Raw genomic sequence first — 14,793 nt, 5'->3', positions numbered from 1 at the left:
CTCCCCAAGTGAAGTTGTGGGACCTCACATTGGGGACAGGAGGGCAAGAGAATTGCTCTCTTGAATGTCTGAGTGAGAGGGAGACTTTATTATTTTCTCCTCCTTCCTTTGCAGTACCCCTTGCAATTGGAAGAGTGAATTTTGCAATACTATTTATAGCTTCAAGGTGCAACATCTTCAGGTTAAATCTCCCTGGTGCCTGCACTGTTGGGACCTGACCAGTCCCAAATCAGGAAATTCGCTGGACCAGGGAGGTCAATGTTTTCCCTTCTGGCCCCTCCTTGGACACCACAGATCTGGCCCCAGGGGCTCCACTGCCCTGGCCGCTGGGATGCCCTTGTTCTCCCAAGATCCTCTGTTCAGGCCTGTAGGCCCACCAGGGTGTACTGGCTCCGTGATTCTCTAGTCTAGAAACACTTCTTGCCTCAGCCTGCTGGTTTTCCCCCAGGTGTGCTCCAACCTCAGAGCACCGCTGGTGTGCTCACTGATGATGCTGGACCGGGGTGTTGCTGAAGTAGGGAAGTCCAGATTAGAGAGTTTCATGGAACATGAACTACACTTTGCGCCTCCTACCCCCAGTAAGTAGGGCAACTTAAAATAAGTGAACTTGTCAAGTCATTGCCAAATGTACCATTCAAGTCCAGATATGACTTACTCCATCTGCTTTGAGAACTTCAGTACCTGGGAGGCAAACCTGGTGGAAGAACCTGTGGACTTAGTGATGGTAACATTATTGCTCAGGAACACAACTTCTCTGAAAGATATTTGCCGCCTTTTATCACATGCTGCCATAGACTGGGGAATCTGCCCAGTACAATTGGTAATTAAATCAGAATTTTAAGCGAATCAAAAGGCTAAGCCAATAATATTTTGAGCTACAGTGTTTAAGATGGTCAGAGGAGTGTTAAGTGATGCATCTTGACCATGCTATAGTGTTACCCCAGTAGGAAGGAAACAATATCACAATAGTACAGATGACTAAAATGGATGGCACCCAGAAGTAAATTCTGCTTGGCAAACCATAATTATGTAAATAGACATTGGATTACAGTAGTGCCAATTCTGCATGTGATGCTGGTTACTTTCAAACTCGGCTAAACTAACTGGATAATTGTATATAAAAGCCAGGGAAGTGAGAAGTATTTGAAGTGAGAAAATTCAGACACTATCTGAGGTATATGTGTCTACATACATAGTACCAGGCATTTCCATTCATCAAATTCTTTTGGAAAAGATAGCTCTTCTTCTGGATCCTTCAGAAAGTATAAAGATGGTCAGGAACTGCCAATGAAGTAAAAAAGTACTTCAATTATAAAATGAACAAAATACACTAAAGTAGCAGATTATTTTTATCAATATGCATACTTTAATTTTGATAATGCTGTCTTAATAAACTAGCCATGTAATCCTTTTATTGACCATGAAAGTATAGAAAAATCTTGGACTCTCTCCTCCTTTCCTTAGAGTAAGCTTTGAAGAAATGTATAGTCTGCTTGATTGAGGTGTACCTTAATCCCATGGTGAATAAACAGATGAATAACAAAATAAGTTAACTTTTTTGTGGTAGTCCTTGGGAAATGTATTTCCAGTGGCACCACAGAAATCTAAGTGACTTCAAAAGAATTTGAAAGTGAACATCACTGTACAGTTGGTACTGTTGGAAAGCAAGTTCGTGAATTAGGGTGACATGGTTTAACTTCATATGGCTGCTAGCCTGCCCTAAAAACAATAGGTAAAAGATACACAACAATGGCTGCTAGAAGAAATGGAGAAAAAAAAATCTTATTTCAATTGTGAGAGAGATGTTGGAAAAGCTTCAGGTTTTTCAGTCTTCAATGCATCCTATGCTGTACAGAAATGTTGGTGCCAGGATTTTTTTTTTGAAGGGTGGGTGGGTGTGTGTGTGTGTGTGTGTGTGTGTGTGTGTGTGTGTGGCGGGGGGGGGGTGAGAATAGTAAGTTTTGTCTTGTTATCTGTGTCTGTAGGAAAACATTCATTAATTTTCAGGAAGATGGGGAAATGTACACTTCTGAAATCTCTAGCATCTGCTCCTGAAGTCCATTTAGATCTCCTTAAAGAAGTCAATTAAGGTGCCGTCTACATTGGGTACAGATGACTTGGTTATTACATGGTGGTTTCTGTTCCATAGTTATAACGTGGTCAGTGCTTCTAATGCAGGGACTTTAACCTAGATTCAAGGCTTTAGCCCAGTCATGGGAATTTGTAGGGGCCCATTCATAATTGGACAAGGAATACCATGTTGTAACACAGTCTCCTGCCTCATTTGTATTTGTATTGCAAAACAGCCCTGTGCAAGCGATACCAGTTTGGAGGATTTGTGTTTTAAAGCTCTCTGCTTAGGTTTAGTCCTGTTATTAAGAGGACTAAACCTAAGCAAAAGGCCATTAGAAAGATGGAGTCTAGGGCAGCATTCTGCTTGATAAATAAAAGGAACTGTTGGGTTTTTCACTTTGGACTCTGCTGGTGGAACTCTTGGCTTTTTGTATCGGCTTAACTAGTGAATGTTTACTAAATTTTGATCTAGGGCATGTTTAACTTACTGCCTTCTGGGTTGAAGCTCCTCTCACCTTTCCATAGTCCAAGGCTACTGGAATTTGGGAAGGGAGGAGGAAATGGCAATGCAACACATTCATATCCAGAGGATGGAAGCAGACTTCTATCTCCACTAGAAATGAGGCAGAGGATCATTATCCCTTCAGTGCACCCTGCTTCCTCTTCTGCTTGCAGCACATAAGCAGAGCACCAGTCACCAGACTCATCTGCTTTCCTTGAGATCAGCCTGCTGTTCTTTGGGTTGGCAATGCTGCTCATTGCTCTGTTGGCAGGTGGACTGAGGCGCAAAACTCAACCGTGGGGCAGAATTGTTTGCTGAATTCATTTTTAAGGGCAAGTGGCTGAGTGCTGATTTTTTTAGGTTTTTCTTTTATCACAAAGTTTACTTCAGAAATTTGTCTCTAGGGTAGTCTCCCACAAATGGGGGGGGAAGAAAGGGATGAACACTTTAGTATTAGGATTTATCCAATACTTTTGGTCAGTTGGCATTCGTTTAAAATTACACTAAAGAATAAACAGACCCATTTGTTATCCCTGATCAGATGAAATATTACAACAGTACATTTATAACAACTACTAGTTGATCTCTCTGCACAGTCCTTTGGAGCCTGTAACACTGTTTGTTGAAACGTTCACATGACATGATTCAGCTACTCCAGTTTGTGATGCTTTGACCTGGTTCTTTTGGTGGTGGTTTATTGTCTGACTGCCCAAAAGCATTGTTTTGTTGGGATACATACTGTCTCCAACTTGAGTTCGTTCTTCCTTGTTGTCACTCTTTTCTTCTCTCTCCATCATTCTTTTATCATCACTGTCTCCCGTTGTCATTCGGATGCCTGTGCTACTAAGTGATTTTATTAGGGACAGTATGTTATACTGCCTTAAGGAATAAGAACATTCAATGCAATGTTGTTATTGGGATACCTAGACTGTGAATCATGTAATCTGAAATTATGCCTGGTTGTGTCTATCGAAAGGGCAGTTCTTAACACTAAATCTATTGGTTTTTTTTATTTAAACTGTGCCAGGCTGATGCATTCTGTTTGGTGCCTAGAACCACTTGACCTCTGAGGTCTTGTGTCTGTGACCTAAATATGTACAAATAGCTTATCTCATAAACTTAAATTTATACCAAAAATTTTAGATATACCATCCTGTATATATATTCATATATTATACTGACACCTAATGCATCAAAGTTCCGGAGCAGTTTAATGTAATTTGTATTTAGATTCCTAATTTTAGGCACCTACTTCAAAAAACTGGGCCCTAAATACCTGAATTATGTAAACTCTGAATAGGTTTTTTAACTTTTTTTGGTTATTTTGTTGTTGGTTTTTAACCAGCAGCTGGACCTAGCTAATTAGGTAGCAGAGCAAGTTGTAAGTGGTCCACTTAGAAGTTATGAACATTATACCTGCTTTGTAAAACATGGAGAGGACAGCAAGATTGTTGATAGCTTCAAGAAGTGCAAGGTGAAGACTTCTCCTAATGGGCTTACAGCATAACTAGTATGGATGCAAATCCTCATGTAGTTCAGAGGTTGAGCTTTGTTGCTCATGTAGTTTTTTTCCCTGTTTCTAAATGATGTAGTAACTAAATGGATTTTTAAAACGTTTAATTATTAAACAAAGGAGTCTGCAGTTTACTTGTTCTTTAAAACCAAAATAGGACTTGTGGAAAAATTGCTGCATTGAAACAGTTTAGATGATTTTTCCCACATGAGAATAGCAGGCTTATATGTATCTGCTTTCAACAGACATTGCATGAAGATGATTTGAAATCCTGTCCAAATTACTTGGTACCATAACTGTGTTACTAAGAGAGACTTGGGGGAGTTGAAGTACAGCTTGTATATGTAGGTCATAAAAGGCACGTATGAATGTGTTTAGCTCACACCCTCCACTGTTACTAAGAGGGAAAGGTGTAATAGAGTTTAGAAAAATCTTTGTGTAGTTAAATCTGCTACAAGTAGCTCACTTGAATGCAGGTTCTTTGTCTGAATCTTCCTGTATGATAAGCATTTGGAGATGCTGTATGACTTGAACAATTGTGGACATTCCAAGAGCATTCTTTGAAGGGCAGAGAGAGAATCATTAGCGCTCTTTTGCCTTTTAGCAAATTTGATAATTTTATCAAACATGGGATATGCTGTTCTTCAGGACATTATGCCTGTTATTCATATGTGATAGTGCACCCAGGGCACAGTAACTAGTACTAAATTAAATTGTATGCTTTCCTCTGATTTATAGAGGTCACCAGTGAAAAGCACTAGCCTGTCAACTTATTTTACCTGGCAGTGGTTCAACTCCCTGACAAGCTTACCTTTGATTTAAACAAATTTGAGAAATATGTAAAGTTTTGGAAGCAGTTTTGCACTGATTTGATAAAAGAAACCACAAAATGCTGCAGCGCAGGTGTTGAGAATGTTTGAAAGCTGATTGAGAGAAGCAGATGGCTTTAGTCAGTGGCATCCAGCCAAAAGAGCAGGTGCTGGTCATGTGACCACTGGTTACCAGGGTAATCTGATTGCTCTTGGCGTGCAGATGAAAGGAAAGGGGCCCAGTGTTCAGCTGTAGTATTGTATAATTTGTGGCAGTTAGAGCGGAAATAAATGCTGGAAATGGAGCCTCATAGTAGGGGAGACTTCTGTCCATGTGTAGCATGCACACTAGGACGGTTGGAAGGGGAACTGTTGTGCAGATTATTTTTTTAATTGTTTTATGTGGCTCTTTCAGTGGTACCACACTCTTTAGAACGTTCTCAGAATTTGAGAGAGATTGGAAAGCTAAACTATGTTACTGTGCTTTAGAATTTTGCTATAATTAAGTTGTATTTTTAAAAATCTCACTATTAATGTGTAAACATACAAAACCCTCTTGTGAGCATTTAAAAAAAATTTATAACCATGTTATGAAACCAGAAAAATACACCCTAGAAATTCTTAAAACCAAAACATGCTGTAACTTTGTATAATTAGTCTTACTAATGTTTATATGTAAATGTGCTCTTGTGTGATAAATGATTAAATCAGCTCAAGTTTGAATTTCTTATTAAAAGTTACAGGGTTGAAAATTATCAATTTTTTGTTTTCCAAACCAGCATCTCCGTTAAGCAATTATGAATTTAAATAAAAGGAAACTGTTTAAAAGTTCTTGATATGTCTGCCTATTTGTTTTTCATTTGGCAAATTGCAGCGTTTGATTCTCCATTACATGTGTGATGGTGGTTTTTTAATGTTTAGAACAAATGTTAACTACTCTTTAAAGTGGTAGTCTGTCAGACCTGTAATAGACATGTGCGGGAAAGCACATATATAGAGCAGGCATGTCTACCTAAAACTTCAAAAGTTGAGCACGTTTAAAATTGCTCATAAAATCCCCCCCCCCCCCCCCCCCCAGTTTTACATTTTCTGTGCCATATAAGAATTTGACCTGTACAGTGTTCAAAATACCTTCAAATTAAATACTAGGGGATATCTTCTCAAGTATGTAGTTTCTTTAAGTTATATATGTACAGATAGTGATAAATACAATAAGAGGATTATGCAAAATACCTAACTCATTGGAAGCTTGAATCTATTAAAAAATATAAACCGCACAATTTTTTCCTCATCACATTACTGTGATAATGATGTAGCCTTTCTCACAAGTCTTCAGCTATTGGTGTTGGAATTTTTTCCCCCCATCTCAGTAAAAAAACATTGGAGAACTTGGGCAGTGCATGAAGCTGCAGATGAAATAAAAAAAATCAATTTGGCTACTATGGACAATTATAAACCTAATCAGGTAAAGTGAATGTAACTAATCCTCTGCTGCATAAACTGACCACACCTACAAATTATGGTTGCACTAATTAACTGGGTATGTCTGACCTGAGACTTGAAATAAACACTGTCCTGCCTCAGTTTTCTTGGAAACACCACAAATCCACAGAATAAAAGAGGATGATATGCCCATTCAGTTCATATTTTGATACATTTAATCTAGGGCTTGTTCCCCATACTTTCATTTCAAGAAAATTTGAATGTAGTGATCGCTTTCTTCACTTTATCATGGAGCTCAACTATTGTTTAAAATTCACAGTTACTAAAGCAGAAGTCCAGTTTTCCTTTTAGCATTTCATTTGACTCTTGTCAAATATATCAGTCAGTCCATCCAGTATTGAGTACAAGCCACATCAGCAGCTTGCCCTTGGTGCTAACCGCTCCTCTCCCCCCTGAAGAGTAAGGTGTCATGCTAAAAAGATCAAAGGAAAGTATAAAAATAACAGAGGTTAATGATACTTTAAAGATTTTTTTTAGCACCTGAAATAAGTCAAAGTGATTAGAGTAACAAAATAACTAGGGATAAAATGCCTTTATAGTCCATCATATTATAGTACAGTATCATTCAAATTTTTCCCCACTCAATCACTAATCAAAGATATTTATATTTTAGTAACAAGAAACCAGACTCAGAAACTAGTGCAGCAAAGAAAAAGGTCAACAAGGGAAAAGAAGGTTCTGAAAACTCGGATTTAGAGAAAACACCGCCACCATCTCCTCATGATGATGATGATGATCCAGGTGTTCAGGTAATGCCATTATTTGACATTCAAGACCTAATTATTCAGTATATGGTAACTATATACACGTGTAAAACATAAAATGTTACTCCATCTTTATCAGAGAGATACTTTAAAGATATTTTCTTTGTTGGCTGAAACAGTATATCAAGAAAGGTAAGAATCTGAGATCCCAGTGGCGAATAGTGTGTTAAAAGAACTCTCTTGTTTGTAAATTGGCATCTGTGAACTTGGTTTGCCATCTGTGAATACATACAAATGAGCTTCACTTTTTCACCTGTCACTATACGGTATTCTCTGATGCTGGCCTTTCTAGCATAGGTGTATTACTAGAAGTCTTTATGTAGTCCAGCCTACCTGATATTTGTTGGTTTGCATTTACTACCTGGTGGTCCCTTTTAGGTCAATGATGAAACATGACAGAGCCGGGTAGGGAAACTTTTATTGCTACTGCTTGTACTATACCTATCTTGTGGATAAATAAAGAATTTACATCTGTTGGTCTGTCAGTTATGAATGTTGAGTGCTGGTCTCCCTTAGAAATTTATGGATGTATTCTTATCAATGTTATTCAAGCATTCTTTATTTTAAATAAAGTCTGGACATTAAAAAAATGTTTTGTTTAATGAAGATATTCAGATACTGCTCAGATAACCCCACACACTGTTCAGTACACACGTCACAAATGTACTATTTTCTTTTCCATCCGTGAACCTATTAAAGTTGCTCTATTCAACAGCAATGCTGCAGCAAGTAACATTTCTTGATATCATGAAGGAGACTGGCAAGAAATGGTATTTTAGGGCCTGGCACAATAGTCTTCTCTTTCACCAAGTTTTTCAATTAAGCTTATAGAATTTATTATAATAACATAAACTCTTGTACTATACTAGTTGAAAAAGCAAACAAATAGGAAAAACCCAAACCACTATTGATCTGTTTCCCTCAGTCCAGTCGTTTTTCTTGTGGCAATCCTCAATAGCTATGACATCTCAGCTTTTTGTATTGCCATATAATACTCCTGGGGGAGGGGGGACCTTAGAATTTTTGCTGTTGTCACATTGTAATATGTTATGATGTCATATTGTAAGTATTACCACAATGGAAAACTAACCATAGTTCTGTAGTTTTTATTCAAAGTCTTAAAACAACTCCAGCTATCCATCTTGCTACTTACAAGCCAGTTAATTAATGAGTAAAATTTTAAATTGAAAGCACACAAATACACACATGGATTCAGGCAAGAATACATAAAAATTGAAAAGCCTCTTGTGGGCATTACAGGAAACAGGAAGCTAACCACGTAAATAAACATAAAATGCTAGATTTTCCTTAGTTATTCAGCATATTTTTCATTAAGGAAATGCAAGGAGAGATTTTGGCACCAGAAGTAGTATCAAGTCCTACTTTTTAGCTAAAGAAAATTTAGTTTTTTCTCATTCATGGTTATGGAAATAAAGGTGTGAAATTGTCATGTATCTTTTCTCAAATATCCAATTATTGCCTTCTTTGCAGTTTAAAAGGAACTCCCCTAATTCATTTCTTCAAAGATGTAATTATATAGTTACAGTATCTTGCCTAAAGAAAACTATAAACTCAGGCTTGCCCCAAATTTAGATATTGTAAGAGAACCTACCAGAAGGTAGTATTTTAAATATAAATATTTATATGACTATATAAATATTTCTACATTTACCCAAATATAAATATCTTAGCTCCATATTGGGCTATGTGGCTTGTTAGATGGTACAGTTAACATTTTAAGCTGTAACTTTTTTATTATTCAACTTTGTAATCATTGTGTGAAGCAGGGGTGGGGAGCCTTTTTTTGGGTTGGGGCCACTGACCCACAGAAAAATGTCAGGGGCTGCACATAAGTGTGTGTGGAGGGGGGGGGCCCTCACTGACATGGCCTCTAACGGAGAAAGCCATTCCCCACATTCTTCTCTCACATCAGAGCCATGGGGAACCCAGGCTAGTAGATTTTGTGTGCTCCAGCCCCAGGAGCTGGAGGAACCCAGAGCCTTGGGGGGCCAGATCCAGGCAAGTGGGGGGCTGGAGCATATCTGGCTCTATTGCCTGAAGTTCTCCACCTCTGGTGTAAAGAGAATGGAGAATTAGTGCTCTGAAAAGATAGATTTCTGTTAATTTTCTTACTAGAGACAATTGGTTTTTATAAACCCCTTCAGTGTTTGCATACTGAACATTGTAGCATGAAGGACCACAAAATAAAAATTACTCCATGCAAAATTGTAACTTACGATTTTTCAATCACTAACCTGAGAAATGTAAAATATAACTAGTGTAAATATTGAAGAGTTAATTGAAATTTTCATGTTGTCATTACTAATGAACTAAAGTGTTTAACCAGGGGTCTCAAACTCACGATCCATAGGCCATCTATGGCCAGACCACTTTTGCTATCCAGCGCGGGAGTCTCTGCAGCTTGGGGTGTGTGTTTCCTTGCTCATCTCCCAAGCCCTGCTCCTTTTCGCCACCTCTCTCTACCTCCTTTGCACTCCTTCACCTGGGGGATGTGGCCTAGGGCAGGGGTTCCCAAACTTTTTGACACAGGGACCAGTAAATCCATTCACAAACTTTTGGAGGACCATTAATGTTCATGCTGGCCACTGTCAGTAGACAGGATACTGGGCTAGATGGACCTTTGGTCTGACCCAGTACGGCTGTTCTTATGTTCTTATTTGCATATTCATTAATCAAATGATGAATATTCAAATAAGTTGTTTCTGGTGCTCCCAAAACCTCCAGTGCCAGCTTTAGCAAAGCTTTTGATATGGTCACCCACATTATTCTTGCCAGCAAGTTAAGGAATATGGACTGGATAAATGGACTGTAAGACAGACAAAGCTGGTTAGACCAGGGTTTCCCAAACTTTTTACTTTAGTTGGAATCCTTTTTTTTCAGTACTACTTTTTGCAGCCCAAAAATATAAACACACAAAAAACAAACTGAGAAAATACCAGACATATAACATGTCTGGTATTTTCTCCTTAGGTAAATTGTATGATTACTAGATGTATCAGTTTGTATTAGTTTTGAACTGCCTGGCTGGTAAATGTGCTCAGGCTGCATGAATGTGTCAACTACTCGAGGTGGGAGTAGGGGGGGAACAATAGAATCCCCGGGCTGGACTAACTCATCCTTGTGCTTTGTGGGGGGGGGGGGGGAGGGGAACGGGGGCAGCACCCCAAGATCTACATATGGCTGGGTCAGTCCCACTCACCGCAGGCCGATTCATTCCTCCCCCTGCTGCGCCTCTGGCCAGCTCCACTTCCACCAACCCCCTCCTGGGCAGCCAGTTCTCCCCCGCTTCTCCTCCCAGTCTCCCTTGGCCAGCCCTCCGTCCGGCGGCCGCTTCTCCCACCCCCTCCACATCTTCCCTGGCCAGCTCCCTGCCCCCAACCTCGCATCCCCCGGCAGCCCTACTTCCACCAGTCCCCCAATCTCCCCAGCCTGCTCCAATTTCCCCCATCCAGTGCTGCTTCCGGTGGCCAGCTCTCCTCTCCTCCTCACCCCAGAATCCTCTGGCACCTGCACCTTCCCTTAGCCCTGCACCCTCCTGGTACCTCCCCCTTCCCTTACTGCCCCTGCCCCCTTTGCCCTCTCTTTCCCCTAATACTCACCCCCTCACCACTCTCTGTCCCATTCCCTTCCTGCCCCTCTGTGCCCTCACACATGACTTGCTCCATCCTGGCCTTCCTCATGCCCACCCCTTCTTTCAAGCCTTCTCCCAGCACCTCCTCCTCCAGCCCCCAATGCCCTTCTCTCCTCTCCTCTCCCAGCATCACCCTGTCCCCCCTCCCACTGACACCTCCCCTCCTGCCCTTTCCCTCATTGTCTGCACTTGACCCCCTGCCATTTGTCTCTCCTGCACCCTGTCCCTTGGTGCCTTCCCTCCTTCTGCCCAAGCCCGCCTCCACCTCGCCGTCCAAGCTTGTTCCCTACCTTCTGCCTTCCACATTGCAGGGCTGGAGGCCGCGCCCAGGCCCCAGAGGCCGAACCTGGAGCCAGTGTGGCCCCACCATGTGCCTCCGAAGAGTTTTAAAATTCTGGGCCATGACATCACATCATGCCCGGGCGTCCTCCCCGCCCATGTGCAATGGTGCACATAGGCAGCAGCAGGCGGTGAGGAGGAGCTGAGCACGGCAAGGATGCTCTGGGGGCAGGGTGGGAGGACACTGGGGGGGGGGGGGGGCGAGCCCTGGGCCCAGGCCTGCTCCAGACAGAGCCGGGGGAGAGACCCAGCTCCACGTATTGGTGGAGCAGGGCCCCCAGCTCTGTAACTCGCTGGCACTTCCAGGTTCAGGGGCATGGGGCCCGAATCGGCCTAAGGCAGACCCTACCGGCAGCCACCAGGTATGCTGAGGCCTGGTATTTTTTTTCCTGGGACGCGGCCCATAGTTTGGGAAACGCTGGCCTAGGGGATTACCAGGGGGGCCTGGCGTAGGGAGGCAGCAGGCATCCAACCATCATGCACTCACTATGACAGCAGGAGCCATGGGGAAATGGAGTGTGTGCGAATGTGATCTCCTCTTTATGGCTCCCACTGCTGCAGTAAGTGCAGGGAGGGTGACCCCTGGTTGTTGCTCTGTACCATGCCTTCCTGGTAATATCCAAGGCTTTCGCTTTTGGGAGAAAGGGTGCAATGGAGGGGCAAAGGGGTGGTGTTAATAATGGACCGCGACTGGGGAACAGGCATACATGCATGAACATGCACACACCGTATCAAGTGTCTCATGCCAGATTGCCATCTAGTCGTAGATGGCCCGCAGGCCGAGACTCGCACAATCAAGGTAGTATGATTTTTCTGTAAAGCATTATTTGTTACACCAGCTTTCTTCAACTATGCAAAAAAATTAGCTTTAGAAATGTAACATTTGCCAGGCCAGTGACTAATTTAAAAAGTTGAGAATTACTGCAGAAAATGGGAGTTAAATGGTGACTCTTTAAAAATAAAATCTGAATTTTGTAGTAGAGGTGCATTTTTTAGGACACTTCCTTTAGTTTCTCTCTTCTCCCAATACATATATCTGAAACAGCTTGTTTTAACATAAACGTTATTTAGGTTGCAAAGCCAAACACTCAAAACTTAAATTGCAGCTATATGGTTTCCTTCATGGGCAGTGTATATAAGAGGGTTGGGGAAGCTACATCTCTACAAATTGAAAAAGGCGAGCCATTGAGATGCCAGATGTAGCTCGCCTCCCTTTGGAGGCTCAGAAACTTGTCCCCATGACTCGCTGAAAACAGGAACACTGGAAGCTCCCTAAGAGTGGGGATTGGAGATACCAATGACTGGTGACCCTGCCCCCAGCTCTCCTCCTGCTATGCCTGAGCAACACCTGTTGCTTTCTTCTCTTTGCCCATTCCTCTCCACATCACTCACTTTTAAGGCAGGAAGAAGTGAGAGGCTGGCCTGACCGACTGGAGAAATACAGGAGCGAGCAGCAGGTGGGACTTGAGAAGAGGTAGAGTGGGGGAGGAGTGAGGATGGGCCCATGGCGAAGGGTAGAGTGTGGCGGGGCTGCAGGAGGAAGGATGGGACAACAGTTGGAGTACAGGTGTGCCCCGGCTTCTGGCACTCGTGGGCATAGCCTCCCCAAACAAGACTCACATGCCACCTTATGGTTCTCTTTGCAATATTAATTCTGCCCTCTTGTTGATCCAACGTGCACACTAAATGAGGCACAAGTCCCCTGGAAAATGCAGTATGTGACCATGTAACTAAATGTTCTCTCATAATGCACACAACTAAGAAAAGAACGAAGATTGCATTGAAAACTGGAAGTCTGCTGTGTTCTAAATTTTGCAACTGAAATGTTTGTTTTTAAATATTTGGTTTTTAGGTGTACGGTAAAACTCCAATTATCCGTCATCCAGTGGTCCGGCACTCCTGATAGTCCGGCACCAACTGGAACCCGGAAGTGTTCTAGCCAGCTGGACAGCTGGAGCTCCTGTGAGCCCCACACATGCTCACGTTCTGGGAAAGGGAAGGGGAGGAGAGGGAAAGGGGATTATACTCCTGTGATGGGTCTGCCGGGATCTACATTGCGGCCCGCCGAGGGGCAGGGTTGACGGGGAACAGTGCAGCAAGGGGCTAACCCTCCACTATTTTGCAGGGAGGTGGGGGAAAACCCCTGCAGCCGCCTGCTATAGGCCAGCTGGGGTTGCAAGCAGCAGCGGAGGAGAGGGGGCGCGGCGAGGGGCAGTGCTGCGGGACCAACCCGGCAAGCATCCCAGCTGCTCTGCCCTGCCGCTTCCCCAAGTTCGTTAGTTTCAGCAGTGGCAGACTTGGAAGTGGTGGGGCAGAGCAGCTGGGGTGGTGCTGGGTTGGTTCTGCAGTGCCGTTCAGGTGAGGGGCAGCACCCCAGCTACTCTGCCCCGCCGCTTTCCACAAGTCTGCCGCTGCCACTTGCAGCCCCAGCTGGCCTGTTGCTGGCAGCTGCGCAGGGCTTCCCCCGCCTCCCTGCAAAAGGGCGGAGGTTTTGCCCCTTGCTGTGCCGTTCCCCGCCCCCATGCCCCCAGGCAGACCCATCACAGCTCCCCCGCCAGAGTACCTCCTGATACTCCGGCATATCCAATACTCCGACACCCCCTGGGTCCCAAAGGTGCCAGGTTATCGGAAGTCTACTGTATATAATTTCTTATTCTTCTTTTAAAGAAAGACGTGAAAAATAACTTTTGTGCAACTGTAACAACTCATCATGCATCCCACGTACAGCCTGAACCTTGAAGTCTGATAATTTATTCATTTGTTGGTGATCCCTTGATTCAAGGATGCTCTCTACCTTGGATTTACATATAGTCCTGGGATAATTCAGGAATCGGCTCTTGGAACTACAAACTCGCTTCCAGTAGGTATAGGCATTTAGGCTACATCTACACTACAAGGTTTTTGTGCAAAAATTGGTGGAGTGTCCACACCACAAGCGTGTTTTTGCACAAGTAAATCAGCAGAACAGAGGGTCTACAAGACAATTCCCATGAGGGAATTGCATGACAGCTCTTGCACAAAAAGGCAGGTGTGGACACTCCGGAGGGGTTTTTGTGCAAGAAACCCCTATCTGCAAAAGCACAGGTGCTTTCTTGCACAAGAGCATCCATGCAGATGCACTTTGAGGTCTGGATGCACTTTTGCACAAGAAGTTTTTGCAGAAGATCTCTTCCACAAAAAGCTTCTTGTACAAAAACCCTGCAGTGTAGACGAAGCCTCCATGGCAGGCCATTGTCTGCTTGGAGAGAGGTGTGTGTTTGTTTTCCTTCCATCTCTCTCTCTCCAGGTTTCAGGGCATGATAGAGGTTATGGTACCAATGGAATCGGTTGGTGGCTTGCTCCTCCCAGCTTATCACATCCACATCAGTTTTCTTAAGATATGTTTTCAGTGTGTCTTTATAGTGTTTCCTCTGATGGCCATGGGATCTCTGACCATGGGTGAGCTGAGAGTAGAGGTCTTGTTTTGGTGGGCAAGATGTATGCATAGAATTGTATATCCAAGTTGGTGCAGGAGGATCATTGTTTCAGTGATGATATTAGCTTCAGCAAGGATGCTGATGGTAGTGCAGCAATGTTGCCACTTAACATGATCTTTTGGAGACATCAGTGGTGGTACCTTTCCAGACACTTGAGATGCT

The 14,793-nt window shown here is 43.0% G+C and overlaps 1 protein-coding gene across 9 annotated transcripts in view; it reads left to right on the top strand.

Annotated features, from left to right (window-relative positions):
* Positions 1 to 14,793, top strand: part of CHD7 (chromodomain helicase DNA binding protein 7) — a 200,920-nt gene that overhangs the window by 129,445 nt on the left and 56,682 nt on the right. For all 9 annotated transcript variants that reach the window (XM_075920643.1, XM_075920645.1, XM_075920648.1 and 6 more), the window contains one exon: positions 7,014 to 7,149. In XM_075920643.1, coding sequence (XP_075776758.1) covers positions 7,014 to 7,149 — 136 coding nt within the window. The remainder of the gene's footprint in view (positions 1 to 7,013; positions 7,150 to 14,793) is intronic.

This window comes from Pelodiscus sinensis, chromosome 2 (genome assembly GCF_049634645.1).
Source record: "Pelodiscus sinensis isolate JC-2024 chromosome 2, ASM4963464v1, whole genome shotgun sequence".
Classification (NCBI taxonomy): domain Eukaryota; kingdom Metazoa; phylum Chordata; order Testudines; family Trionychidae; genus Pelodiscus; species Pelodiscus sinensis.
Note: the sequence above shows the minus strand (reverse complement) of the source record. Positions and strands in the feature narration are given on the sequence as shown.